The 26,322-nt window shown below is 38.6% G+C and overlaps 1 protein-coding gene across 4 annotated transcripts; it reads left to right on the forward strand.

Annotated features, from left to right (window-relative positions):
* LOC117381097 (tubulin-specific chaperone cofactor E-like protein) lies at positions 1 to 26,114 on the forward strand. 4 transcript variants are annotated; one of them, XM_033977945.2, is made up of 9 exons: positions 1 to 255; positions 4,058 to 4,110; positions 6,441 to 6,606; positions 8,002 to 8,141; positions 10,616 to 10,797; positions 12,443 to 12,699; positions 14,529 to 14,655; positions 14,729 to 14,845; positions 20,241 to 26,114. In XM_033977945.2, exons 3-9 carry the CDS (start codon positions 6,462 to 6,464, stop codon positions 20,587 to 20,589), a joined length of 1,317 nt encoding a protein of 438 aa, XP_033833836.1. In that variant the 5' UTR covers positions 1 to 255; positions 4,058 to 4,110; positions 6,441 to 6,461; the 3' UTR covers positions 20,590 to 26,114. The 4 variants fall into 4 exon arrangements, with proteins under 4 accessions (XP_033833836.1, XP_055082659.1, XP_055082660.1 ...); XM_055226684.1 differs by having other exon boundaries at positions 4,058 to 4,114; positions 20,241 to 21,042; XM_055226685.1 differs by having other exon boundaries at positions 17 to 101; positions 20,241 to 21,042.
* The last annotated feature ends 208 nt before the right edge of the window (positions 26,115 to 26,322 follow it).

Consider the following 26,322-nt stretch of genomic DNA (forward strand, 5'->3'; position numbering starts at 1 on the left):
AAGTCAAAGGGGGCGTGTCCAAACTGTCAACTGTTCAAAGGACAACAACAACAAACCAAACGCGATCGGACGGACACGGGAGCGATCGGGGCGATGAGGCGGTGAGTGCTCGTGAGTCCTCCACCAAAGTACGGCTTTAAAAACAAATAAAGACCCAACTAGCCCACGGAATACTTTTCCCCCCCGTTCTACTCGCATCTGCAGCTTTTTCTGCCCTTGATACTCCAAGAACAACTGCATCGGCCGTCAAAACATGTAAGAAAGATTACGTTATGACAGGTCTTGTTTTAGATGGTAATTTTGAAGCATGACAATGAAATTAAATGCACGATCGTAGTAAGAAAGCATTCGTGTACTGTACTCCTGTTGTGTTTGTCGTTATACCAGCTGAGATATATGAAACACTCTAGAGAAGTAACTCCAGCCGTGGCAACTGTGGCCGCCATCTTAGAACAGTAGATTAAGCTGTGAGCGATCTATAACAGCAAGTGGCACAAATATAATAGATTTACTTCCTACTGTATATATGACACAGTAGCAAGTAATTCTCGCTATTTAATGCTGTATAATTGTTATTTACCATTTCAGTATCTTTATGCTAAATTTACTTATTTGAGGTTAAAACATAATTGTGCTGTATATTTTTGACCAATCAAGCAAACGTCAATTAAAATGCCTCTTATTATAACCAAATAAATATGTTATTATCTTATTAGCTATATTTTACATTTAATTATTTCTTAATTTATTTTATACAAATTATTTCAGGCTATTCTAAGCAGAGTTGTTATTCATTATCTTTACCAGTAGCATAAGTGAGTGAATATCATTAGAGGACGCACATATGCAGAAAAGTAAAGTTAAAATAAGATTTACATCGTGTTATTGGTGTTGAATATAATTACCCATTCAAACATGGCTGCGTGTATTGACTTTGGTGTAATGTATGAGCCCTCTAGAGGTTTATGCTCCCTTCTTCTGATTGGCTGCAGTTTTTAACCTTACCCTGCGCTTTAATGATAAGCGCTTTTCACACGTCCTCGCCTAAAAGCGCTAAGAAAAGATAAGATTTACCGAGAAACTGGTTAAAATGTTACCTTAATTAAACTTTAAAAGCCCAAACTTGTGTTGTGAAAGCTGTGTATGGTGTTGGACAGTTGGGCTACCTGAAGGTGACGTGTGGGGCAGGAGCAAGAGTGAAAAAAAGTTTTGAAAGTTGCTCCTGAGGTGTTGAATTTTTAGAGGGGTTTCCAAAATGGCTGACTAGAATCTAATGGCTACTATTGTTTCTGTTTTTGTCAAGTGGTCTAAAAAAGAAATCTGTGCTAGGATGAATTGGATAGACATTAGGAGAAAGGAAGTAGTTAAAGGGTAGTATACTAGCTTGTTAAGTTGTTTATTAGGTCTCCTGTGTTTCCATTGTTGCCAGCCCTGACAATCTCTCAAATGCATGGGACTAACTGAAAATGTCATTTACACATTACATGGCATTTGTCTTCAGAGGGGAGTAGGGTAGCCAAAATTATACCCAAGTAAGAGTAATATTGCTTTAAAATAATATTACTCAAGTAGAAGTGCTATGTAGTGGTCTAAGAAATAGTAATTGTGCAACATGCAACATCTGCAACATCTGATTTATAATTTGAAGTTAACCACAGGGGACCTAAACTCTGGCTGGGCCCCCTGCGTTTCCTTTGTTGCTAACCCAGACGTGTTGTCAAAAGTATGGGACTAAAATTCATAATATCACATGATGTATGATACATGCTGAGACATGTTTGTCCTTGATAGTGGTGTCACTCACAGATACTGTACGTTCTTCTAACACGGCACATTGTCTGAGGTTTGGTTGTTGAGTTTCTACCATAACAAATGTGAACTGAGATATCAAAATTTATCTTGAAGTGCAAGATTTTATTTTTATTTGATTTAGTTAAAAGTTGCTGTCCTCACTTGGCCTAAGGATATTGCAGCCTTTGAAATGTGCAGTATTTTGTTATTATTTTCTTCTTAGAGGTTTAGCTAATGATTTTTTTTTTACTATTTAACTAACTGCAGTAATTTCTTTCACAATAAGCCCTCTCAATAATATTGTACTGTATTTGAATGACGTGAAGCTAAAACTATGGCGCCTGAGGACTTCTTGATGGATCGGTTTTCGTTATTTTTTCCATGACTACTTTCTAATATTCTGCCAAAAACTATGAGCAATTACTACGTTTTATTTTGATTAGGGCTACAATTAACAATTATTTTATTCTATTGCACATTGAGACTTTTTAAATACATTATCAATCACATAAATGTTGAAATATACTGAGTGAATGCTTCTAAATAGAGTACAGAGTGTAATATTGATAGGTGAATAAGTGAAATATCAAGATATCGTATCATGAAAAGTCTCACCATAATATCGCAATATATCTTATTACAAGGCCCATTGCTTAAAATCCTTGTTATAGTGAAAACACAGAGGGAACTACATAGACATTTTTTTATAAAAAAGACAGTATAAAAAGTGACTTTATTATTATTGACTAAACGTTGATATCTACCCAAAGTCTGTTTGCCTACCCACAAAAGTCACCGCACAAGATTTTCATCAATAATTTGTAATGATATCCAAATCTCTTGGTATGATATTTATAAGATAATAATTTATAAGATACGCATCTCATGGTACAGTATTTATTGCGATATTTTTGAGGAGGCTAACAAGATTGTGAATATGCTACTTTTTCCTTTAAAAATGCCTTGACAAGACTTTGGTTCTGTCATAAAATAATTCAAATTTAAAAATATCTTTTCATATGTGTTTTAGAGTCTAATCACTGCAACCCAGATTACTTAATTTGATCCATCCGATTTTGTTGTCATTTTTCCAGACACAATTGAATTTGATTTCTTGAATTTGTGAATTTTGTGTTTCAACCAGTGATGCCAGTAGCTGATTAAATGTAGGCTGCATGATAGGAAAAAAAGATGCAATATTCGATAACTGTGTTTTGTATTGCAATAACGATATTATTGTGAAAATTTTAAATACTTTTTGGCATCATAAGTTCAGTTAAACAAAGCAAAAAATGCACATATGCCTTCATGTACTAATCAAACTGCCTCAAAATAAAACTTAACATAGACTAAACCAAGACCAGCCCAAGTCTAATGTGAGACTTAAACATGTGAAACTCTTTTGAGCTTTTAGCCATGTTATAATGGTGTTACCTCATCGAAAACTTATCCGGAGTTGTTGTTTCATTCACATATGTTTGAGCAACCTTTTATTATTAGTCTGTCTACATCTCTAAAGCTCAAAATGCTCTGTTTCCCCTTGTGATGTCATGTGGTGGTAGTTTTCAGGGTTTCAGTTTGACATTTCCAGGGGTGAAATGATCCAAATGATACTACTGAAGGTATATGGAGTTTTAAAACACAGTGGAGCACTTCCTGTATTACCACATGGCATCACAAGGTGGAACAGAGTGTTTTCAGTTTGAGAGAAGAAACACAACTCCGATTATATTTGTGATGAGGAAACAAACATTAACAACGTAATATGGGCCCTTTAGTAAAAGTAAAATCATGAAAACAATCTGCCTTTTTGTACCAAACACATTCGTAAAATGGAAAACTTTGTGCTGTTATGACATATTTATTTTCTTCCAATATTGATTATTAATTGTGTCAACCAATATTGCGGTATCGATATGTTTGCAATATATTGTGCAGTCCTACAAGTAACCATTAAAAGCCTGAGTTAAGCAGTTGTAAATGTTACTCCTGTTCTACAAAGTCTTTCGTCTCCTCTGAAAGACTCTGTCCACAAAAGACCGTCCCCAGTGTGAGTGTGACATATGCTGAGTGGGTTGTTTTAGGGCCCTCATCTCTGTCCCCCAGGAGCCAGCTGTCCTGCGCTCTCTCTCTCTCACCTCACACATGCACACACGCACACACATACATACACATACACAGCTCTGCCTTTACGCACAACACCAATGGAACTTTTACCTCTTTTTGTTCCTTTTTTATTCTCATCCTTTCTTTTTTCTTCTCACAGGGTTGGAGTCATGTGATCTGAGCCGTCGCTGAACGCTGCCTGTTCTTTGTGGGGTAGGTAAGATTACACTGAGTTTAGTAGGGCAGAACAATTTGTGATTTCTGTTCAAAATAGATTGTCAAACATACTGAAAATCAGATACTAATCAGATATTTATTAAAACCAGTATCAAAACTAGATACTCATTTGTATCAGTACTAAAAAAGTCACATTCACAGGACAGAAATGAACCTTTCCTGAATACCTTTATAATGATCTTGATCTGTATCAGAACAAGTATAAGACCCCATAGACTAGTATACGAACATGGACCACTGTGACTACTATAACATACTGGGACGACTGAGGGATGACACAGAAGAAAGTACTATAATTTAAGGTTGAAAATAACATTCTATTGTCTAAATAAAAAGTGTTTTTTTCAGTTATCATGGTATTGGAATTGGTATTGAATATAGAGTCTCTTCCTTAGTATCGAAATTGTTTGAAATTTTTGTTTCGTGACATCACTAGTTCACAGTTCACATTTTAAACACGTCCAAAAGGATTGACAAAAAGACTGAAATACAAGAATCACATTTCTGAACATGTTTGTACAGATCTTAACTACAGAGCTAGCAGTTTTTATGCATAATTTGTTGTTTGTGGATACTTCAAAAATTGCAGCCTATTTGCTAATTGCGTCCATTCACATTGCTATTTTGATTTGATTGAGAGTAATCTTGCAGAGCTACTGAAAAGTAAACAGCAAGTAGCATACTAACACATACTTCCTGATTATTGGACAATATAATGCTTTAGAATTAGATGCAGAGAGTACACAGCACAGTCACTTTGACCTCAAGAGCGGCTTATACAACATATCTGTACTTGGACAAGACATGGTGAAAAATTACTTGAGCAGCAACATGGATTCTTGCAATATTTGTAAGTTCACAGACATGGGAGTCCATCTTGCCCGGCCGTTGGTGGGTTGGAGACTGGACCAATCACAGAGCAGCAGTGACGTTTGAGGGAAAGCCAAAGATCGAAGCACCAAAACAAACATGGTGACACAGACAGACGTACTTCATTTATTTTAGCACAAACACAGACTATTTTGTTTTTGAAAAACATGTAGGCGGAATTGCTTTGTGCATGTGTGGAAAGATTTTTTCTCAACAGGATGTAACTAAAGTTAGATTTTTTTGGCTTGTTCCACTGTTGTGACACTTGAGACCTATCAGGACATTCAAAAGAATACTCCGATTGCTTTCATTGAGAGCCACACTACATTTATGTGTATACACATAAACATTTGTATTTATGTGTATACACATAAATGTTCTATGTTCTATAGAACTCATTTCAGGTTAGACAAAACTCACGTACATGGCCCTTGAATATTTGTTCATGAACATAAACAAAGCATAAAAGATCCAGTTTATGCAACAAATGAATGTTCCAAAAATTAAAATTGATCTTACAAAATTTGAAACTCAAACAATGTAGTTAATTTTTATTTATTTATTTTTTGCTAATTTATCTGCCAGTGGAGACAATTGCAAGTTTTAGTTTTTTTTTTTTTTTTTTGTTTTTTTTAAACTGCTATTTTTAAACCAGGGATGAATACATCCAGATATCCAGTCTAGGGTCAGTGAAACTCTACTCAGGATTATGAGAGAAACATCGGATAGCAGGGCCATTTGTAGAGCTCTAGACGTGGGCTCGGTGGTGCTGGACGTGGGGGCGGTGGAGCTGATCATATGGTGAAATTGATAGGGCTGAGTGGGCTGGCAGCTCTGTATGGTCTGTGAGGGAGGGACACGTTAGCATGACTACACTGGGACAATAAAGGATCATTACTCGGGGCTGGATTGCTCACTGCTAGCATCTGGTCTTATGACTTCGACTGTGGGTGTATGCCATTGTATACGAATAGCTAATTCTCTGGTTGTAGATATCATACCTCTGGGAATCTCAGGGTTCTCTCACAGAATACTAGGGCTACGAGGTTAAACACAATTGAAATTGCAGTTTGAATGGACATAATTAGCAAATCATAAATTACACATCTGATCACAATTATATTGCTTCTCAGAAAAAAAAAATCCCAAATTGTTCTGTACATGGCTCACATTTCACTTAAAGCTACAGTATGTAACTTTTTAGCCAAGAAATAGATTCAAATAAAATAACTTTTTTTTTCCATTTTGGTTGTGTTTATTGCAGTGAAAAAACGTAGCCTTTAACAGCCCATCGGCCATTCACCCTTTGTTTATCTGTCCTTATGGCAAACAGCAGGGCTGGTCAGACTGGATTCACTGTTGTTTTGAAGGACCCTGCCTCGAGTCTGTTGGCCAGGCTGACCTTACTGCATCTGTGTATGTGATATGGCCTTCAGGTGCTCCGTTAACGTGGGAAAATGGAGTCTTCCTCGGATGAAGAGGAGGTGCACACATTCGTCCAGGTCATCAGTGACAAGTACAACCCAGACAACTTCCCCTACTCAAAAGGCCAAGGGCTGGGGATTGTCATGCTGCCCACTCCTCCTGGATCCCCCGTCAAAGGTTATATCCACGGCCATATGCCAAAAAAGTCATGACTATTTTGTCCCTCATATTCAACTATTTTGAATAGCGATTCATTCTCAGTATATGAACAGGCCATGCCTCATGTGAAAGTTCAGAACCCCCAGAATTCACTCACTGAGCTGCAAAGGCTGCACTAGCACTGATTCATGATTGGCTGTAGGTGCTGGGGTTTAGGTAGTGACAATTCAGATCAGAGAGAGTCATTTTAGGTTTAAACCGACTCAATTCCAAAATTGAAACTGGCAACTCAAATGAATGGATTATCTTATTGGGAGCCAAAACATCAAATTAGAACCTAAATAAATAAATGGGACGTCATCTTCAATGTTTTTGTAATTAAGAATAAATCAGTATTAGAATTGTTATCAGGAAAAGCTCTTTTTGATTTCAACATGTTTAGCTCATATCTGGGGACGCAGTTACAGTATGTAACTTTTCTGGTAGAGGGTCCGCCACCTTCTTGTCTCCATTGAGATTTTATTTATTTGCCTGAAATGTTCCGCAGTATGGCCTTAAATATATATGTCTCCATGGAGATAAGCAGGTGTAGCAACTGGGCCAAGTCACAGGTCAAATCTGTGGAGAGGCGACCACTGTGTTATTAAAGGTATATTTTCTGTCAGTTATGAAATAAAACCATGTGATGAGCTTGATTTATTGAAACATACATAACCAAGTTAATGACAGTCAGTTAGTTAATGGTGCACTGTGTAACATTTCTGGTGGAGGGTCCTCCACCTGATAGAGTTGTTAAGTGATGATGTCACTTCCGGGTCCAAGTGGCAACTTCACAGCTGTTCTAGCTTTGTTTTTTTAATGTTGCCACAGTTCTGTCTGTTTACTTTGCCTGTAATGTTCCATATTACAGCATTTGAAGTTAGGTTTGACAACATATCACCAAATTGTGGTTAACATCATTACATTTCATTTGTCCAAAAAAGGTTTGCCTACAGTTTTCCCTATTTGACCATTTTTTTTCTTTATTCAATGCTCACGACCATAGCTACAATACAAATATATTACAATGCAAAATAAAGCTATACTTTTTTGGAGAGGAAAATGAAGGAAGGACCTTTTTCAAAAAGTACAGAACACAGATGAAACTAGACTTATGAATAAGTGAGTGTTTTTTTTCTTTTTAATAAAATAGGAGAGGACATTTCTATTGCTTAGTGGCGTCTCTGCTGTTTGCTAACTTGTATTTCTGTTTTGGGGTTAGTCCTGTTTTAGCCTTAGTTTAGTCCTGATTTAGCCTTAGCTTAGTCCTCTTCAGACCTAGTTTAAATCTCGTAGTACTTGGAAAGATTTGAGGACCACTGCCTTAGCTAGTATTGTGTCTAACCCACGATTCCCCCTGTGTTGTGTGCTCAGACCGGCTGTTCCTGCCCAGTGTGCTGGTGCTAAATGACTGTAACATCAGTAAGGCTGGAGAGAGCTCTGACATTGCTGTGTTCTGTGGCCATGTGGTGGAGCTGGACCTGTCCTACAACCAACTCAGCGACTGGGAAGAGGTACACACGGAGAACACGTTACACTCACACACAATGGTGTTGCGTAAGAGATACTCTGTGTATGTGTATGTGGTGGACACAGACTATAAGATAAAACCAGCAGTAATAAGACAGCTAGTAACACTTTAAGTTTCTCAAGCATACAGTTCGATAGTCCATAAATACTTGTGCAAAGTAATTACAAATACTCAGGTTACTATCATTGAGTAGATTTTTGGGGTAATTGTACTTTTTTGACTTTTTTCTTTTAAACCTGTACTTGTACTTGTACTTGTAACTAATTGCCTATTACATAGCTAGAATTATACTCAATTATACTCAATTACATTATACTCAATTACATTGTATGAGTACTGAGAAAAGCACCAGCCCCAGCCTGCTAGTTCCAATCAGAGGGACAGTCTGCGTGACCATTTCCGGTATAATGTAATGTCTGAAGTTTTTGCTGCGCTACAGTCATTAAATCCTGACAGATGAGGCAGTGGACAGGAAGCTGCGGGAAGATGTCATTGATAAAACGTTTCACACAAATGTGAGGAAAACTTTCACCGGAGGATGGAGGATGAAGGATGGGGCAAATGCAGAGACGATATATGTTGGGTAAAATTTTCTTTTAACCCAATCCAGTGAAAAGTTCAATGTCCCTTTTGATCAAAGATTAATTACACTTTGATCAAAAGGGACAGTACAAACACAAAAAGGTTCCTGTTTGCACTGCCTTGCTGTGAGATTGTACAGATAAGTTTTACGCTGTGAAAAAATAAAGAAGAAGAGAACAATTCGCACATCGCATAAAGTTGTTTTGTTTTTTTTGTTTTTTTGGGGTGTTTTTTTTTTTTACTAATTAGGGCATTCAGTAGTAGTTTTATGTTGACCCCTGCAAAACTGAACAACCCTTGTTAAAAAAATTGAATATTATTTAATTTTTTTCTTAATTATCATGCTTAGAAAAAAATTGCAATAAAAAAATGCAGTTTATTTTTGCCAGAATGATTGAGCCCTAATAAGCGTAAACTCTTGTAATTGCTCAGGACCAGCATTTCAGACCAGTCTTTCTGTTGGTCTATAAATAGTGTCTCTTGCCCTGAGTAAAACATAGTAACAGAAACACGTGTCCCACAAAATGTAGTATCACCTCACCTCGGCTCTACTGTATGTATCAGCTCTGTAGTGTGAGGGGGAGGGGCAGACAGGGGCAGACAGGAGCAGACAGGGGCACATGGCAGGGGGCCTCTTCCTGTAGTATCAGCTGGCACACCTGTTCACTCAGAGTGATCACTCCTGCTCTGTGACTGAAGATACAGTTAGAGGCATGTTGAATCAAGGCAAAGCAACTAAACTAGCAGCCATCTACAGCTACCAGACAGGCTTAATCTGGATTGTATCTTGCTACTTTATAGACGCTATTTGGGGAAACAAATCCAAAAATGTTGAACCTGGTCATGTTTTTTTTAGTAAACTAAACATGGTGTAATATTTAATGCACTGTACCGGATTTTTACTGTCTTAAAAATGTGGAAAAATGAAGAAAAAAAAACTTTACACAGTTTGCAGTGGTCCAAAGCTATTCCTCACTTACCTTATGCATTCTGCGCATCCTAATTATTTACCACGATGAGTTTATAATAGCTTTTCACGACTTTCAGGGACCAGTACAGAGTTTTGCAGTCACGGTAATGCTAACAACAACTAGCATGATAACCATGCCTTCTTGATTTTAGGATAATAAAACAGTTTACAGTTGGTAGCAGTCAGTACACCGAGGGACTTTTTTTTACCTCAAGAGGTACAATATATCTGTATTTGGGCAAAACAGATTTTGCCCAAATACATGTTTAGAAATGATGACTAGCCCTAAATTGTAGATAATACTGTACAGTACTGAGTATGAACTCCCATCACAATCGTGAGGTTGCTCATTTGATCCCTGCTCCCAGCCAGGGAGTTTATGTCCTAAGACAAAACACAGTGGCAGTAGCTCAGTTGGTAGAGTGGGTTGGACATTCAAATCCTTATAGCTTTTGTAAAGTGGGTCAGATAGTCAGATAGTCAGATACACTGGCCTAGGGTTGCAAGATTAATCGCCATCAAAATCGCAGTTTGAATAGACTCAATTAGCAAATCGCAAAGGCTGCAATTTTTGAAGTGCTATTTGTTCCTCCACAAACAACAAAATATCCTGTCATATTCTACATAAAAGCTGCCAACACTAGTTTAGATCTGTACAAACATGCTGTCCACTGCTTTATCACTGCCTTAAGTATTTATTCATTTTAGCTCGCAACAAATGGGATAAAATTGGACAGGAAGTAGTAACGCTAACAGTGATGTTGCCGCGCACTGTTGCCAATTGCGTCCATTCAAATAGTGATTTCGATCCTGTTGTGATTAATCTTGCAGCTCTAGTGAATGTCTCCCTGTACTCGCAACCTTCTTCCTACCAGGTCATATGTGTTCTCTGTGTGTATGTTTAGATCTCCACCATCGTGTCCAACATCCCAAACTTGGACTTCCTGAACCTAAGCATGAACCCCCTGTGCGGGGCCCATTTGGAGCCCGCCCTCGCCCACTGCTTCTCCCGGGTCAGGAGACTGGTGCTTATAAAGACTCACATCAGCTGGGGCACGGTGCACACACTCACACGACACACACCCGAGTGAGTATTCCTGATGTATGTTTTTCAAAAGGATTAGTCAGTTGTTATTTTATTAGAAAAGTCCCATTGAGATAACTAATTTCTTTTTTGAGGGAGTTTTGGCAGATATGGTTGTCTAAAAATGAATATCCAGATAATAAATGATACTAAAATTAGTATGGAACAAAAGTCAGTAAATAAGACAAAAATGTACCTTTTCTGAATAGTTTAAAATTGTTTAGATCTATATCAGAACTAGGTAATATTAAACTGGAACTAAACACCTAAATCTCACCCACAATGACATTTCAAATAGAGCTGCTAATCTGGGCAGCACCTGGAGGACTAATGGGGGGAGTGAGATGGGAGGTGTGGGGTCTGGACATATAAGGGACAGTGTGATTGGTCTAACAGGTATTCAAACTTCAAACCCCGCCTCTGCAGCCAGGTGTTTGTAATCAGAAGCACCTGGCTGCAACCAGGGAAGTCCTGTGTGATGTCACATTGTACTTGAAATTGTCTGTGTACAGCAACAGGCTAGCTATTTTGCCATGTCTCAAAGCTTATGCTAACTTTCATTAAATGCATATAATATATACTAAAAACCTATAAAAATTCAAATTAATTAAAATAAAGACTACCCAATTGTTTGTAAATGTAGAATACCTCAGTTTGTGGTGTTTTAATACTTATTATGCATTAACATTAGTATTGAGACACAAACATCTCTCTTTCTAAGCAAAGAAGTGTTCTCCTGCGAAGTATTAATTTTATTTGTGTAATATTTTACATGTTGCCAGTGACATCCACCTGCAGCTCCCTGTTCACTGCCTGATCTTTAAATATGTATTCATTTTAGTGTGACTCTGCAAAAACAAAAAAACACTCAGTTTTTGACCAGAAATATATTTAACTTGCATTGAAATTTCCCCAAAACAACATTAGTTTTTAAACTATGTATTTTCATAACCATTTACACAGTTTTTAAAAGGCTGATTCACTTTAGACAGACTATAATCATTTTGTTGTGAAAATAAGGCTATTAGTCTTTAAATTCTGGAAGCAAAATAGGTCTAGTAGATTGAGAGAACAATATTTAAACATGTATAGACCATAGATACATATGTTTTTGTTTATAAATGTTGGTAGTTGGTGACAGCATTTCTCCAAAGACTAGTTTACGCTAGAATAACTCAAATTGCGCCCCCTAGCACCGACTGCACTTCTGTGTATTTACTGCTGTGAACATAGTGAAAATATTCCAAGTAACAAAATATGCTTTGCTGATAACATAGAACATTTTATTTTTCTATAGTTAAAAAAAGTAAAGTTCAAAAAGGAATGCACATATATGAAGCAGATAATCTTTGAATTAGGACTGATCCCAAAGCCATCTAAATATTGAACTGTGGCACCTCCTTGTGGTGTTTTTAATCATAGCAGACATAACATTTTAATTGTTCGTTCTTAAGTGTTTTATGTTCCTGTCATAATAAAGTAATATAAATTTCATAAATCAAAAACTCATATGGATTTATAATGGATTTAAAGTACCACTCAGTGAGGAGCATTTTTTTAATAAAATGTCAGCGCATAACCTCCATTCTCTTCCCACATGTCACTGTTCTCCTATCATAATAACAGTTTTTCTGTTTTTGTGTCCCAGACTAGAAGAGCTGTTCCTGTGCCTAAATGACTTCAACACGGTGGAGCACTCGGGGTGGGCCTGCCCTTCAGTGCGCCTGCTGCAGATCACTGACAATCGGCTCCAGCTCTGGGTCCACATCAGGAAGCTAGGCCTCATGTACCCCGGCCTTACCTCCCTGGTCCTGGCTAACAATTGCCTGCTGTCCGTGGAAGACCAGGAGGAGGCGCTGCGGAGGCTCTTCCCCAACCTGCGCAGCATCAACCTCAACAACTCAGGTGAGGGGGGGTATGAGGCCAGGAGAGCGATAACAGGGAAGAGAGGAGGGGAGACTGGGAGTTTACTGACTGTACTAAAGAATAGTATGAAATGATAATATATATTGTATGGGTGGTGGGATGATATTATGTTCTTTTGGGTCGCAATGTTGCTTTAGGTTGGGCTTCAAAAGAAAGAAACGTGCATATTTTTAGTAAATTTGTGGAATTAAACCTTTTTTTGTCTATTCTATATGTGATAATCAGGAGTGTATTGTTTATTTGGTTTAATGATTTAGGTTATGGCTTTGAATTTTTAATCATTGAAAAAATATTTCATACTTCATGCCCCAAAAGGAGCATGTTGTTTATGATACACTACTTATTGTTAGACATAAACATCACCAAATCTTCTATTTCGTGCATTTATTTACTTATTTAGATAATTTCTTTGTCTAAATGTCTCTGCTCCTCCTGACTCACTCGTCTGTGCATCGGCAGACACATGTGCTCTCCTCTTGCCTCTTTTTTGGGAGAATTCCAAGCGCATGACAATCACAGAGCCAATCCAAAGCGAGGCTGGTGAAGGGAGCGCCCCTCCTTGCCTGCTGGTTTGGCAGGGAGTGGGAGCTTAGCAATCCTGAGCTCCGGAGCTCCATCTCATTTGCTCATCACTAGTAATAGACCAATGAGGTGCCTTCTTCCCTCTTCTTTCTCCTCCTACTTATGTTAGCAAAAGGTTTGATTGACAGGATTGCTAAGCTGTACTGTAACAGTTTAGCGCTTGTCAAACCAGAGAAATGCACTGAACAATCTGAAGCACTGCCTTGGAGTTTGTCTCACAGCAGCCACTCACATGACCAAAGTGTCGAAGTGTCGTTCCCTCCCCCTACTGCTTCACTCTGCGTGTCAATCGCTTCAGTGTATCGAAGCGTTTCAATGGCTCAGTGAATGTTCCGCTCTGCGATTGGTTCAGAGTGCTTCAGATTGGTCAGCGCACTTCTCTGGTTTGACAAGCGCTAAACTGCTACAGTATAAAAGATGCAGCGATATTTCTTAAAAATGTTGGGTAGTGAGGAGTATTGTGTGATGCTAGTGGTGATTTTGGTGACTTTTGGTGACTTTTGGCATTTGTTTCATTTTTCGATTTTATCATCTTGGAAAATACTGGGACAATATCCTAATCTGTGGAGACTGGCTCAAAAATATCTTTGTATACCGGCATCCTCTGTTCCATGTGAGAGAATTTTTTCCAAAGCTGGTGAGTTAGTGAGCCAAAGAAGATGTAGACTAAAGCCTTCAACTGTGGAAAAACTTCTATTTCTTAAAAAAAAAAAAATCATGTGATATATAAATAGTTGTATTTCTTTTTTAAATGTTCAAAATAGAATATATACTATTTATGACTTCTAATAAAATAGAAAATACGAGTTTTGCATTCCCAAATCGTGGGTTGTGTGCTGGTTTGCAATGGTTAAATTTGTCCACTAGAGGTCAGTGTTTCTCCAAGGCCTCAGACACGTCGAACCATTTGAGACAATATTGCGACTGAGGTGTCAATGCTTCACGAGGCTCCATTCACCCATCACGATCTATTACTAATGTTCATGTCTTTATTTAAAGATAAAATTGCAAAATAAAAAGAATTTTAGCAATTACAGAGAGAGGGGTGGCTGTTTTTCAACAGAAAGGGATTAGGAGCCAGAGCCACTTACCCGAACCGCACCGTTGCTCACTTCCTGTTTAGAACACAATGGCTAGCGGACTAGCTATGTCTATCTATTTATACAGTCTATGCTGTTACATCAGTTCATATATTGTGAAAAAAATGTTTTTTGTGTCTTGTGCAGGGCTGAGTAAATGGGAGGACATTGAGTGTCTGAATTTCCTCCCAAACCTGGTGGAGGTAAAGGCCCAGGGCATCCCCCTGCTGCAGCCCTACTCCACCGAGGAGCGACGGAACCTGCTGTTAGCACAGTGAGCTCACACGCACATTTCCTATACTTTTACATGAACTTTACCAGAACTCACGCCCATTCTCCGCCCGCAGGCTGCCCTCAGTACTGCTGCTTAATGGCAGTGCGGTCTCAGACGGAGAAAGGGAGGATGCAGAGAGGTTCTTCATCAGATACTACCAGGAGCGAGGAGGACATGAGCTGCCACAGAGGTGGTTCACCAACACATCTCCACAGATTTTTGTATAGATATCTTTCAGCTGATGTCATGGTGAGGTACAGACCTTAGCCAAAAAAAAAAAAAAAAAAATGAAAATCCTCCTTGAATAGGAATGGGAGCCTTAGACATCATCTATCTCCTATTTATAATTACATCCTTAGACTCAAATCAAGACAAATGAAACAATAGGGCTAGCCAGTATGCTGATAGCACATTCAGCAAGTATTGCTCAGGCACAGTTCACACGTAGTGTAGCTCATTAGACCTAACCTACAAACAGAAACTGTAAACAATAGGTGTGTTAGTTTCGATGTAGTCAGCTCCTCCCTTTAGACAGATATAAGGCAATGTCCACCAGTGATCTGACCAGAACTGAAGAAGCGGCTAACATAAAAATACAGGCTACATATAGTTCCTTTAATTGATCATTTTATTTGTTTTTATTTTATTATTATTATTTTTTATTGTAGTTAGACCTATTACCAGCCAACATCTGATGACATTCAGATAGTAGATAAGATTTGCATTAGTAACATTTTGGGTCTTACCTCACAGTCCCCCTCTCCTCCACAATCCCCTTAGTCCTCCCCTCTGCCCTGCCTAAATGCACCCTCAGATTATGACAGACCCTGAATGCAGTCTGCCCGTAGCCCGCCCGTAGCCCACTTAACCTGCTCAGAATGCCCAGGCCATACTCGCTGGAGGAGCAGGCCTGACTCGGGGAAACTAACCTTTGCGAGACAATGGCACTAGTCTGTGCGCCTCAATGCTGCCTTTGTACCACAGCTGTGCCATTGGGAAACGGATACTGGGCTTTCTTAGGTGTAGGCCTTCTCCTGCGCTCGGATAGCTTTCGCCTTGCTGCGGATGGGTCCCACTTACACCCATGAGTTGTCAGATTTAAAAATAGGCGTCGGAGGACATTGGAGTTCTTGGGGATTGCCGAGATTTATCATACTTTGGTTGGTATTACACTACCAGTCGATGTAGATACATACTGAAGGCACCAACTATATGAAGCAAGATGTGTGGAGTGGAGTATGTGCAGCAAAGAAAAAAATTAAATAACTATTAAAATTATGTTGTATATTTTCGATTCCTCTAAGTATCCACTCCTTGCTTTGTCACCGGTGCTGCAAACCGTTGGCCTTCTCTCAGTGAGCTTCTTGATGAAGTCTGCTGAAATGGTTTTCACTTTGCTTTGCTTTGTCAGATTTGTCATTAGTGGAAGGAGTGCAATTTTAACTGGTGATCTAAATGTACTTACAGTATTCAATTTAACAACTCAAATATTCGTTATCAAAACTGCTTTGCCAATTTTATAACAAGAAATAGGAATTTATCTGAACCACAAATCTGTACCAATTAAATCGTAATCTCACATTAATTGAGCAGTGTATATTAATGAATTGCATAGAATTGAATTAGAAAGCGGAATCAGCCTCACATGAGTCTCTCAATTGATTTGCCAGTTTCAATGCTGAAATCCAGTTAGTTTAAACCTAAACTGACTCTCTCTGATCTGAATGGTCACTACCTAAACCCCAGCACCTGCAGCCAATCAATCAGCACCTCCAGCAAATCTGTGCTAGTGCAGCCTCTGCAGCTCAGTGAGCAAATTCTGGAGGTTCTGAGCTTTTACATGAAGCCTGTCCATATACTGAGAATGAGAAAAACTTGTATGTGTCCTCTATCTTCAGGTTAAGGCACTGGCAACACAGATTCAGTTGGGATTGTGGTACCTGTAAGAGAATAGGCTACATACAGTTCCTTTAACCCTTTTTTGTCCAAGTCAAAACAGAGGATCATTTTCCACTTGTGTGCGCAATCTTGTGGCAATTCGATCTTGTGAGATGTTGTGGCAAGAGATCTTGTCCTATCCCTAATGAATAGTCATCCATTCTAAGATGTAATTCTGTACCACTGGCGTGTGCCATTTTTTCACACAGGATTGGTGGAGGCTGGAGAGGTAACATGTGGAGAACATGCAAACTCCCTGACCTCCCCATTACTACTAACACCACTTTGCACCTGCACTGAAACCAAAGTGAGGAGCTATAAAACCAAAATGTCCACCCGCTCCTTGGACTTCCCGGTGTTCTTCCGAGATGGTCACAGGAGAAGGACACATCACTCACTCTGCTCATTAGCCCAGATGCCCCGCCGCTGATAGACGGATACAGCGCCGGTCCGGTTCGTACTTAACCGTCCATTAGGGAACCCTTACTGCATAAGACAATGAGAAAGTCCCGTCTTATCACCCGCATCATTATTGGGCTCTTCAAAGCTCCTTATCCTGATATAAAGCCTCTTAGCTAAATGGAATGGCACTTTGTAGAGGAGAAGTCCCAGAGCGGGGTGAATTTTGGCCCGGGCGAGGGGGATCAGAGGAGTGGGCTTTGTGGAGCTGTGCGGAGGGAAGGGCCAGCTGTTACAGTAGACCTTTTCTCCGGCGCTTATTTAACGGTTGCTAGGACCTTATCAAGAGCACGCTGTCCCAGGAGGAGGCTGAGTGCTTTCTCACAGCAGCACTACTCGGCTAAAGTAGTATAGGTGTTTTCGAGTGGGCTTGGTAAATATGGAGCCAAAAGAGGCTCATAACCTTTGAAACTCTAAAGTACAAATGTGAAACTAGGATCTCCATTTTTAACGTTGAACAGTGAAAAATAAATATTTGTATTCAAAAGTTACTATTTAAAATGTATTTCTAATATTGTTTTCAATTTTTTTTTTCAAATTTTCAAGTTAAAGTTTTTATTTCACTTTCAGATTTTTTTCACCTGCAGATCAACTTTTCAAGTTTCAAGATTCTAATCCTTTGCCACAGGGGGCGGGGCATTCTTCGTCATGCTTTCAGGCTTTAAACTGTACAAACAGCTAGACTTTGACTCTATTGGTCAAAGTTGTAAGAGGGCACGCCCCAGGCCCGCTGAGCTGATGAGACGCAGCGCATTGTTTCTGGTTTGCAGCCTTGGGGTTGTGATCAGAGCTCTGCCTCTGAAAATTCGGTCTCAAAAAGGGGGCGCCTAACCCACAGACAGCAACTATCCCATGGCCGGGCCTATTCACTGGGAATAGGCCCTTCACCAATTTCTTGCTCCATGAGGAAATTCTCTTAATTGATTCATTGCTTCACATTGTGAAATAATAACATGTCTTTTCCGTTTTATAATTTTGGACTTTTCATTTCAAAAGGAAAATCAAATGGGTAGCAGGACCCCCCCCCCCCCCCCCAAGCATATGGCCAACAAACCCAATAGTATAACTCGTGCGCAGGTTCTCCCAGGCAGGCAGCGAGTCACTGCAGCTGTCATGTTTATTGAACTCATAAGAAATGTGAAAATTGCAAATTATACTGTTTAGTTTTATTTCAAGTACAATGTAGCTGAAAATGTAATTTATAACACCAATAGAGTCAAAGTCTTGCTGTTTGTATAATATAAAGCATTGTTTAATATATTTATGCCAGGTAATCCAGTTTCCCTGAAGGCAGCACGAAGAATAGGTAAAAGTTTAGAACTACCTCAGTTAATATCAGTTCATTTGGACATGGTACGTATCCACCTGCACAAGTGTGCTTGCCCACCATTTGGAGGGTCACTAGTTCAAACCTCCCCTAAGTCCAGTAGTAGGCGTGTCATCACAAAATGTAATATGTCTCATAAACTTGGCATATCGGCATCCCCAAATATGAGGTAGATATGTTCAAATCAAATATAGATTAACTATATTAATTAATTCCAAAAACATTGACATGATGGTCAAGTTGTTCATATTATAATTTGTGTGAGTTTTAGTTCTCGAGATGATTATCCAATCAGAAAACAGAATGAGCCTCACACAGTCTCTCATTGCCAGTTTCAATGTTGAAATCCAGTTGGTTTAAACGTAAAAAGGACTCTCTCTGATCTGAATGGTCACTACCTAAACCACAGCACCTGTAGGTTGAATTAGTAAGTTTTTACATTTTATACTATTATGTATCACAAAAAATCGGTCACTGTGTCCTTTGAGTCCTGGAGATTTCTCGTCCTCTAGGACCACCCACCTCCCAATTCAATTCAATGAACATTTCTTCATCTTTGACAGTAATGTTTGGAAATCATATAGAATATACATACATGCATACATTTGCTAAATAATTATACTTTAATTACATTACATGTAAAGATTTGCCTTTACTCATATTTGTCAAGGTCACAATACTAAGAGTATGTAGTATTGACCTACCTATGAGTAGCTTATTATCTTATATCATAAATTTTCTTCTTTGTTGTACACCACAATATTGATTTAAAATGTTTTTAAGCATTTAAGTGTTGAATGTAGGACAATATGGGATTATTAATGTTAATGTTTGATTTTATGTTGTAAATTTTGTGATATTTTATTCTTGTATGTATTGTGAAGCGACTTTGAGTGTCTTGAAAAGCGCTATATAAATAAAATGTTAAAAAAATATTATTATTATTATTCAAATATGATAAAATAATAATGAGGTAACACTATTATGACATAGTTAAAAACTTACTGAAGAGGGTATATTATGCAAAATTGACTTTTTGGAGCTTTCTGCTATGTTATAACATTACTCCCTCATCAAAAGCAAAAGTTTTTTTTTGTTTTTTTTTTAAATGTCATCCATGCATGTTTGACTAATCTTGCGTTTTTCCATGGGATCTATTCGAACCCTCCAAATCTCAGCCCACAAGCCTACATCACCCATGCTCCCACATGACAATTTTCCATGAATAAACAAAACCATTATATAAAACTTAGAACGTAGAATAAATTGTAGTACACAAATAGTTGAAGAGAAGAGGTATGACGCTGTAGAGGCAGGAGAAGTTAATTGACCACCAGTACAGGACATAGCACATGTATACATGAACCCTCATTATGAGTGCTGATCATTCCAGTCTAGGTTGTTAAGTTATGTCTTCCTATGTACCCATGTGGGAGGTTTGGGAGGTGTGGCACTGGGTTTGGCGTTTGCGGTCGGGTCACGCGAGAAAGTCTGTTATATGTTTGACTTGTTCACAGAGATGCTAACGGTATGTGAGTAAAAGTTATTACAAAAACAACGTCTTTTTATTGGATCAACATAAGTCAATCCAGTGTGGCTATGCTTCTGGCTTAGGGAATATTATACCGCTGATGACAAAGGCCAAGATGACAAGGACTGAGCTGGCAGTGAGAGCCCTCAAAAATGGAATTTCTTCAGAAACAATGTAGCATTTTCAAAAAAAATAAAAGGTAACATGGTGATCTAAATATGCTATGCACTGAGAATTTATACCCCTTAGAAGTGTAATATCCCTCTTTTAAGTTGATTTTGCATAACATCTCTCCTATTCTTAACTGAATTCTTGTGATTGTTGTTGCAGGTACCACATCCTGGTGTCTAAGTATGGTGAGCTGGCCCCCCTGGCGGATGTGGACCTTAGGCCACGCTGCACAATCGTGGAGGTCCTGTGGGGGGAACGAGTAGAGAGCCTGGGCCTGGGGCTGGAGCAGACCGTGGGTGACCTGAAAAAGCAGCTGAGGAGCCTGCTGCAGCTGCCCAGCCAGGGGGTGCGTCTCTTCTACATTAACAGAGACATGTGCTCCGTGCTGGGCCCCGAGGAGATGAAGTGTGGCAGCCGCGCCCTGCACTCTTACAGCATCCGGGACGGAGACCAGATACTAGTGGTGCCGCGGAGCAAGAGTCGCAGCTCCTCCTCCAGCGAACAGTGAGCCTCCCACAGTGAACCTGCTAACTCCACCCTGAGCCCAGCTGGTTCTATAGGGCATATGGGCTAGCTTTGAATGTAATGTGTGACACAGGACATGCACAGATCCACTGCACTTGCACAGAGGGTGTATGTTAGGCTGCTCATAGTTTAAAGCAGTGATTCTCAACCTTTTTCTGTCGCCACCCCCTTAATAACCACCATTGGCATTCACAACCCCCAAACACAAAAGAGAGGCTACCTGCAAAATAAATGTTCATTATTTCCCCATATCATCATTGTGATCATGTGATACCCAGGTTGAGAAGCACTGCTTTAAAGTACAATAATATAAGAGCTATATATATATGTTCCATTCCAAAGTGATAGCACGTTGCACAGCAGAATCAAATTATAATTAATGAACAAAGTAGACAAGAATAATGATATACTACTCTGATTAATATAAGATAAAGACCTTTATTCATAAATACAGTTAGCTGGAGAAAAAATAGGTACAGCATGCGGCTTAGTTTGATCCTAATCCTAATTAATGATGACAGTACAAGAGGAATACATTTTAATATAAATGTAGAAATGTAATCTCCAAGACTTCAAAAGTCTCAACAGTTTAAAAACTGTTCAACTGTTCATTTAAAGTGCCTATGACAGGTCAGACTACTTGTTTTACTAAAACACAGTTAAAGTCATTCTATTTAAGATTTCCCATTTTGATTCATGATGATTTAATTCGGTGTGAGGGGCCATCTGGAGGAGCCCTCTGTTATAGTAACCATACATCAGAGGAGCCCTGGACACTTCTGCCGCCCTCCTCTGAGAACGGCTTTCCGCACAACTTACCTCATGGGATTCTGTTTTATACTTAGTTCTATTTACAGGAGGTATTATCCCATAAAATTAAATCAAAATTAGAAAATCATAAAACCTGTCATATGCACTTTAATATGAGAGAGAAGCTCCCTTGTGGGACTATATCTTTAGGTGGTCCTTAGTCCTTTGGTGGATGAACAGTGTAGTTTGGCCAGTACCATAGGAGCTCAACATCTGAATTTGGATTTGGAGATCATCGGGTGGAGGTTGCCAGAGAGGTGAGTGTTCTTTGATGGTGGATCTTACTATAGGACTTTGTGAATCAAGAGTGAATGTTATGGCGAATACCTTACTTCTCGGCATGATCCACGGTAACAATGCTTTGTACAAGAAAAGACTTGATATACAAAGACTAGTAAAAACAAACTATCCCAACTACTACATCTACTTTTGAGTTGAGCTGGGCCCTTTCGCTCCCCTGGCTCTTGAATGTGGGCCCCTATCCCTGGATAACCCCTGCAGCTCATGTCTCATCATGGAAAGAGGAGAGTCATGGAGGTTAGGGGCCCCTGCTCGCGTTACCACCTCCACGGCCCTACCCCAGTGTGTGTGTATGTGTGAGGGGCCATCCGGAGGGGCCCTCTGCTATAGTAACCACACACCAGAGGGGCCCCGAACACTTCCGCTGACCCTTGCTGAGAATGGCCTTCCGCACAACTTACCTCATGGGATTCTGTTTTATAGAAATGTCAGTTACTAATTATATTTGTTAAGTGTGATGTCACTTCCAAGTCTATCAGCAGATTGAAAACACTGAACATGTTTCTTTCTTTTTTTTTATAGCGACAACACATCTCATGTTATTATGCAAAATCTTTTTTTTTTGCTTTTTACCATGTTATAATGTTGTTCCCTCATCAAAAACATGCCTGAAAAGGTCCTTCATCCATGCATGTTTGAATATTTTAGTGATCTCTCCTGGGCCCTATTCGAACCCTCCTTACAGTTAACTGTAAGATTCTGTGCAATGCACAACCCACAAGCCTATGTCATCTATGCTCCCACATGACAATTCACCATAAATATACAAAATCAGGATACAAAACTGTGCATAGCAACAAACCCGATGTGATATACAGTAGTTTCATTAACGAGATGCACTGTGTTGTGATAGTGCTCTGGAGGATGACGCGGAGAGCAAAGGGAGGAGACACGAGTCAAAAATGAAAGGGAAACTTATAAAACATGTTAACACGTTAATGTGGTGGTGAATATAGCATTTTCAAAATGATAAAAGGTAACATGGTGACTTAGGTACACCTGGTCCTGCCCTGCCCATCCACCATGTGCAGTTAAGCTACCTCTGATGAGAGGCAAATTAATAATAAATAAATCACAAATAATAAATTATCATGTTTCCAGGGCGCTTCTGAACCATGTTCACCACTTGTGGCTCATTCATGACAGTTTGTCTTGTTCGCATCGCTCACATGCTCGTTCATGTTGTACTATGTGACTGCTCTAACCAGCGCTTGAACTTAGCTAGAGCGGACATTACGTAGCTAAAAGCCAAAGCTAACATGAAAAAAGTTTATTAAAATAGGTAAAAATCACCATAAAATTGTCCCTTTTAGAAAGCTCTAGGTGCCCTCAGCCAAACACGAACAGCTTGTGATTACATTGCGCTCCTTCCTTTCTGTCAGGAGAGATTTTTTCGTTGTAGTACCAATGAGTAGCCTCTAAACCAGCAATACTCTATCCAGTTATTTTAGATGTGTCATCAGGAATAGTTGTTTGAACCAGCCATGAACCTCACTGCACGTTACTGGGTTAAACGTACATTTTGGAAGAAAAGAAAATTGTCTCTTGTTGAATAAGAAACAAAACAAAGCTAGAAATTAGCCGTGAGGTTTCTAATTGGACTCGGAAGTGACATCATTACTTAGCAACTCTATAACAAAGCTGGAAGGATATGGGTAAAACACACATGGATTGCAGAAATGACGCTTTTTGGTCAGATACACTGTAAAAATGAATATCTACTCATTTTTTTGTAAAGGATCTCTCAATGACATAATATTGAGTAGCTTTGACTATTTTAGATTTACTAAAAATGTTGTTATTCGATGGGGTTAAGATAGCAAAGCTGAGGCTCTGTGCAGTGTGCACAGTGGTGCCTGAGCAGTATTCACAGCTCCTTTTCTCTCTGGAGGACACTGCTGAGTGTAGATAGGTAAGTGTTTGTTCCTCAGAGCTAATGATAACTTTTATTACAACATAATAACAATAAAAACAACACAACAAAAATTATAATTATAGTAAAGACTTGCTGATTATTTTTATAAGTAGATTATTTCATTTTATGGCTTTATTTTAATATTTATTATGCTTCAAAATTAGCATTAGTGTTATCATTGAGATGAAAATACCCATCTTTCTAAACAAATGAGTGGCCTCTGGTGAAGTCGTTAGCACGCTGTCAGTGACATCCACTTGCAACATGACTTGGCAAAAAATGAATAGATAGAACAGGAGCGGAAATGGCCCTGAATGCTGCTCAAGCACTACTTTTAGATAAATACTGAAGACATCAATACATGAAGCAAGATGCATGGAATTATGTAGCAAAGAAAGAAATGTTAAATACTTTACACAAATGTTTTATATTTTAGATCTAATTTCCTCAAAGTAGCCACCCTTTGCTTTGTTGGCGGGGCTTTTCTCAATGAGTTTCATGATGGAGTCTCTTAAAAGGTTTTCACGTCACAGCTGTGCCCTGTCAGGGTTCATTAGTGGAATGCCAAGAGTGCAAAGCATTGATCAAAGCAAAGGATGAAGGCAACTTTGAAGAATCAAACATCTAAAACATATTTTGATTTATTTAACACCTTTTAATTTACTATGTCCCGTGTGTTCATTCATAGTTTTGATGCCTTCAGTGAATATCTACAATACAAATGGTCATTGTAACTCATGTAGATATTGTTTTTAGAAGAGCAGCAAGAGAAATGGCACCTCTCAAAGTATGAAAGCAATAACATATTTCTGTCAGAACAAGTGCCATGGTATTCTGGACTTGTGTCTTTAATAAAACATTTTTAAAAGGTGCACTATGTAACTTTTCTGGTGTAGGGTACACCTGCTTGTCTCCATGGTGATGTCATATCTAAGTAATTATATCTCCATGGAGACAAATGGGTTACATAGTTTACTGTCACATAATTCAAGGCTCTTAAGTGTTCCATTTTACTCACCAGTGTACTGAAAAGTGCTTTTAGGAGCACAAATCTACGCACAACTTTAAATGTACCATTAGCAGTGTAAACGCACAACAGCCCTACGTTAAACAAAAAGCTTATTCTGATTCTGAAGTACATTTGGACTACTCTAATGGAGGCTGACATATGTAATTGAGCTAATCTCTGAAAATGCAAATGTCATAGTGCATTGAGAAGTTCCATTTCATCATTCATTGCTTTCAGCACTGACCTCTGGAGGTCAGCTGGGATTCATAGAACCGCTGTTAGATGTAGCTTTCATTTTAATGAGGCTAAAAACTATAGCTGCTACCTTCACAGTTGACGTTCAGCAATGCTCAGAACAAGTGAAGGTGAAGTTAACAACACAAGAGGAGCATCACAATGTGGAACCAGGTGTTTCCTGGATTATCACCTAATGACATCATAATGTGGAACCATATGTTTTGAGCCCAATTATGCAATGTCACTCAAACATGCATAAATTAAATAACTTCATAAATATTATAACATTGTTGAAAGCTTACACAAAAAATAACAACAGCATACTATAGATCCTTTAAACATGTGATTAATAAAAACAAACTCTTAACAATATTGTTTTCAGTGTATCTTCATGACAAATAATCTAGGACAACGGTGTCCAAACTATGGCCCAGGGGCCAGATGCAGGTCTCAGACTAATTTTTGTTTGATCCTCAGGCCTTCTGCTGAATTGGCCCATTTGATCATAGGCAGTACTGCAAATTTAAGTATTTCTACCACTACCACTTCAATAACATCACATTATGATACAAGCTAAAAATAAATGTATCAAGTATTATTAAAAGTACGATGGCTGTTAAAATTGCGTTAAATGCATCCATTTGAAAAATTCCCAGTATTGGCACAACTCTGTGACCCTCCGCCTCAATTTTTTTTCAAAAAACGTTTGGACATCCCTGAAAAATCTGAATGTCTTTAACGTGAAAATATTGACAGTGAGTAGAATTTCTGTGAAAATAACATGTACATTGAGTATGAAAATAAAGTGCCATGAGAATTCCTCAAAGTGAACGTTACTCAGCCTTGTAAAACTGATGTTTGTAAATGCTTTCATGTTTTAATGCTAATTTGTGGACTTTGAGAGATAAACAGTAGGCCTACATTGTGTTTTTGTCTTGTTTCAATAAAAATATTGCATTGGAATGGAAGGGAAAGGGGTTGGTGTAATCCTGGTTCTTTTATTGTGTGTCTAGGATTGGATTGGATGACTGTTATATTGTATTTCTAATGGACATTTCAGGGAATTGTGTTTAATGTCTTCAACTCACTCGCTTTACCAAATCACTCTGGACTAAAAAGCTATATAAAAATCACATTTGCTGTCTTTTCATGTTTATATTGGGGACTTGAATGCAGTTTTAATATGTACTGTATACAATGGTGCTTTTGACTTAAGAAATAAAGGATACTTACTGATAAAAACCTGACATTTTTTCATGTTATAAATGTACTACTAATACTCACACATTTTCATTGTGAGAGTTAGTATTCAAACATCACATCTTCACAACACAAGAACACCAGAGTCTTGTTAGAACACATTACTACATGTTTCTCGTAAATTATTAAAGTTAGCGATTAGCACTGAAATTAGCATATATGCTAAGAACATTTAATCGTGTCCC

The sequence above is a fragment of the Periophthalmus magnuspinnatus genome, chromosome 14 (genome assembly GCF_009829125.3).
Source record: "Periophthalmus magnuspinnatus isolate fPerMag1 chromosome 14, fPerMag1.2.pri, whole genome shotgun sequence".
Lineage (NCBI taxonomy): Eukaryota > Metazoa > Chordata > Actinopteri > Gobiiformes > Gobiidae > Periophthalmus > Periophthalmus magnuspinnatus.

Excerpts from the sequence above, each read along its gene's own strand:
- LOC117381097 (XM_033977945.2), top strand. The coding sequence starts at position 6,462 with ATGGAGTCTTCCTCGGATGAAGAGGAGGTGCACACATTCGTCCAGGTC. Across the intron at positions 8,142-10,615 it reads AACTCAGCGACTGGGAAGAG|ATCTCCACCATCGTGTCCAA; the intron begins GTACACACGGAG and ends GTGTATGTTTAG. Across the intron at positions 12,700-14,528 it reads CATCAACCTCAACAACTCAG|GGCTGAGTAAATGGGAGGAC; the intron begins GTGAGGGGGGGT and ends TGTCTTGTGCAG.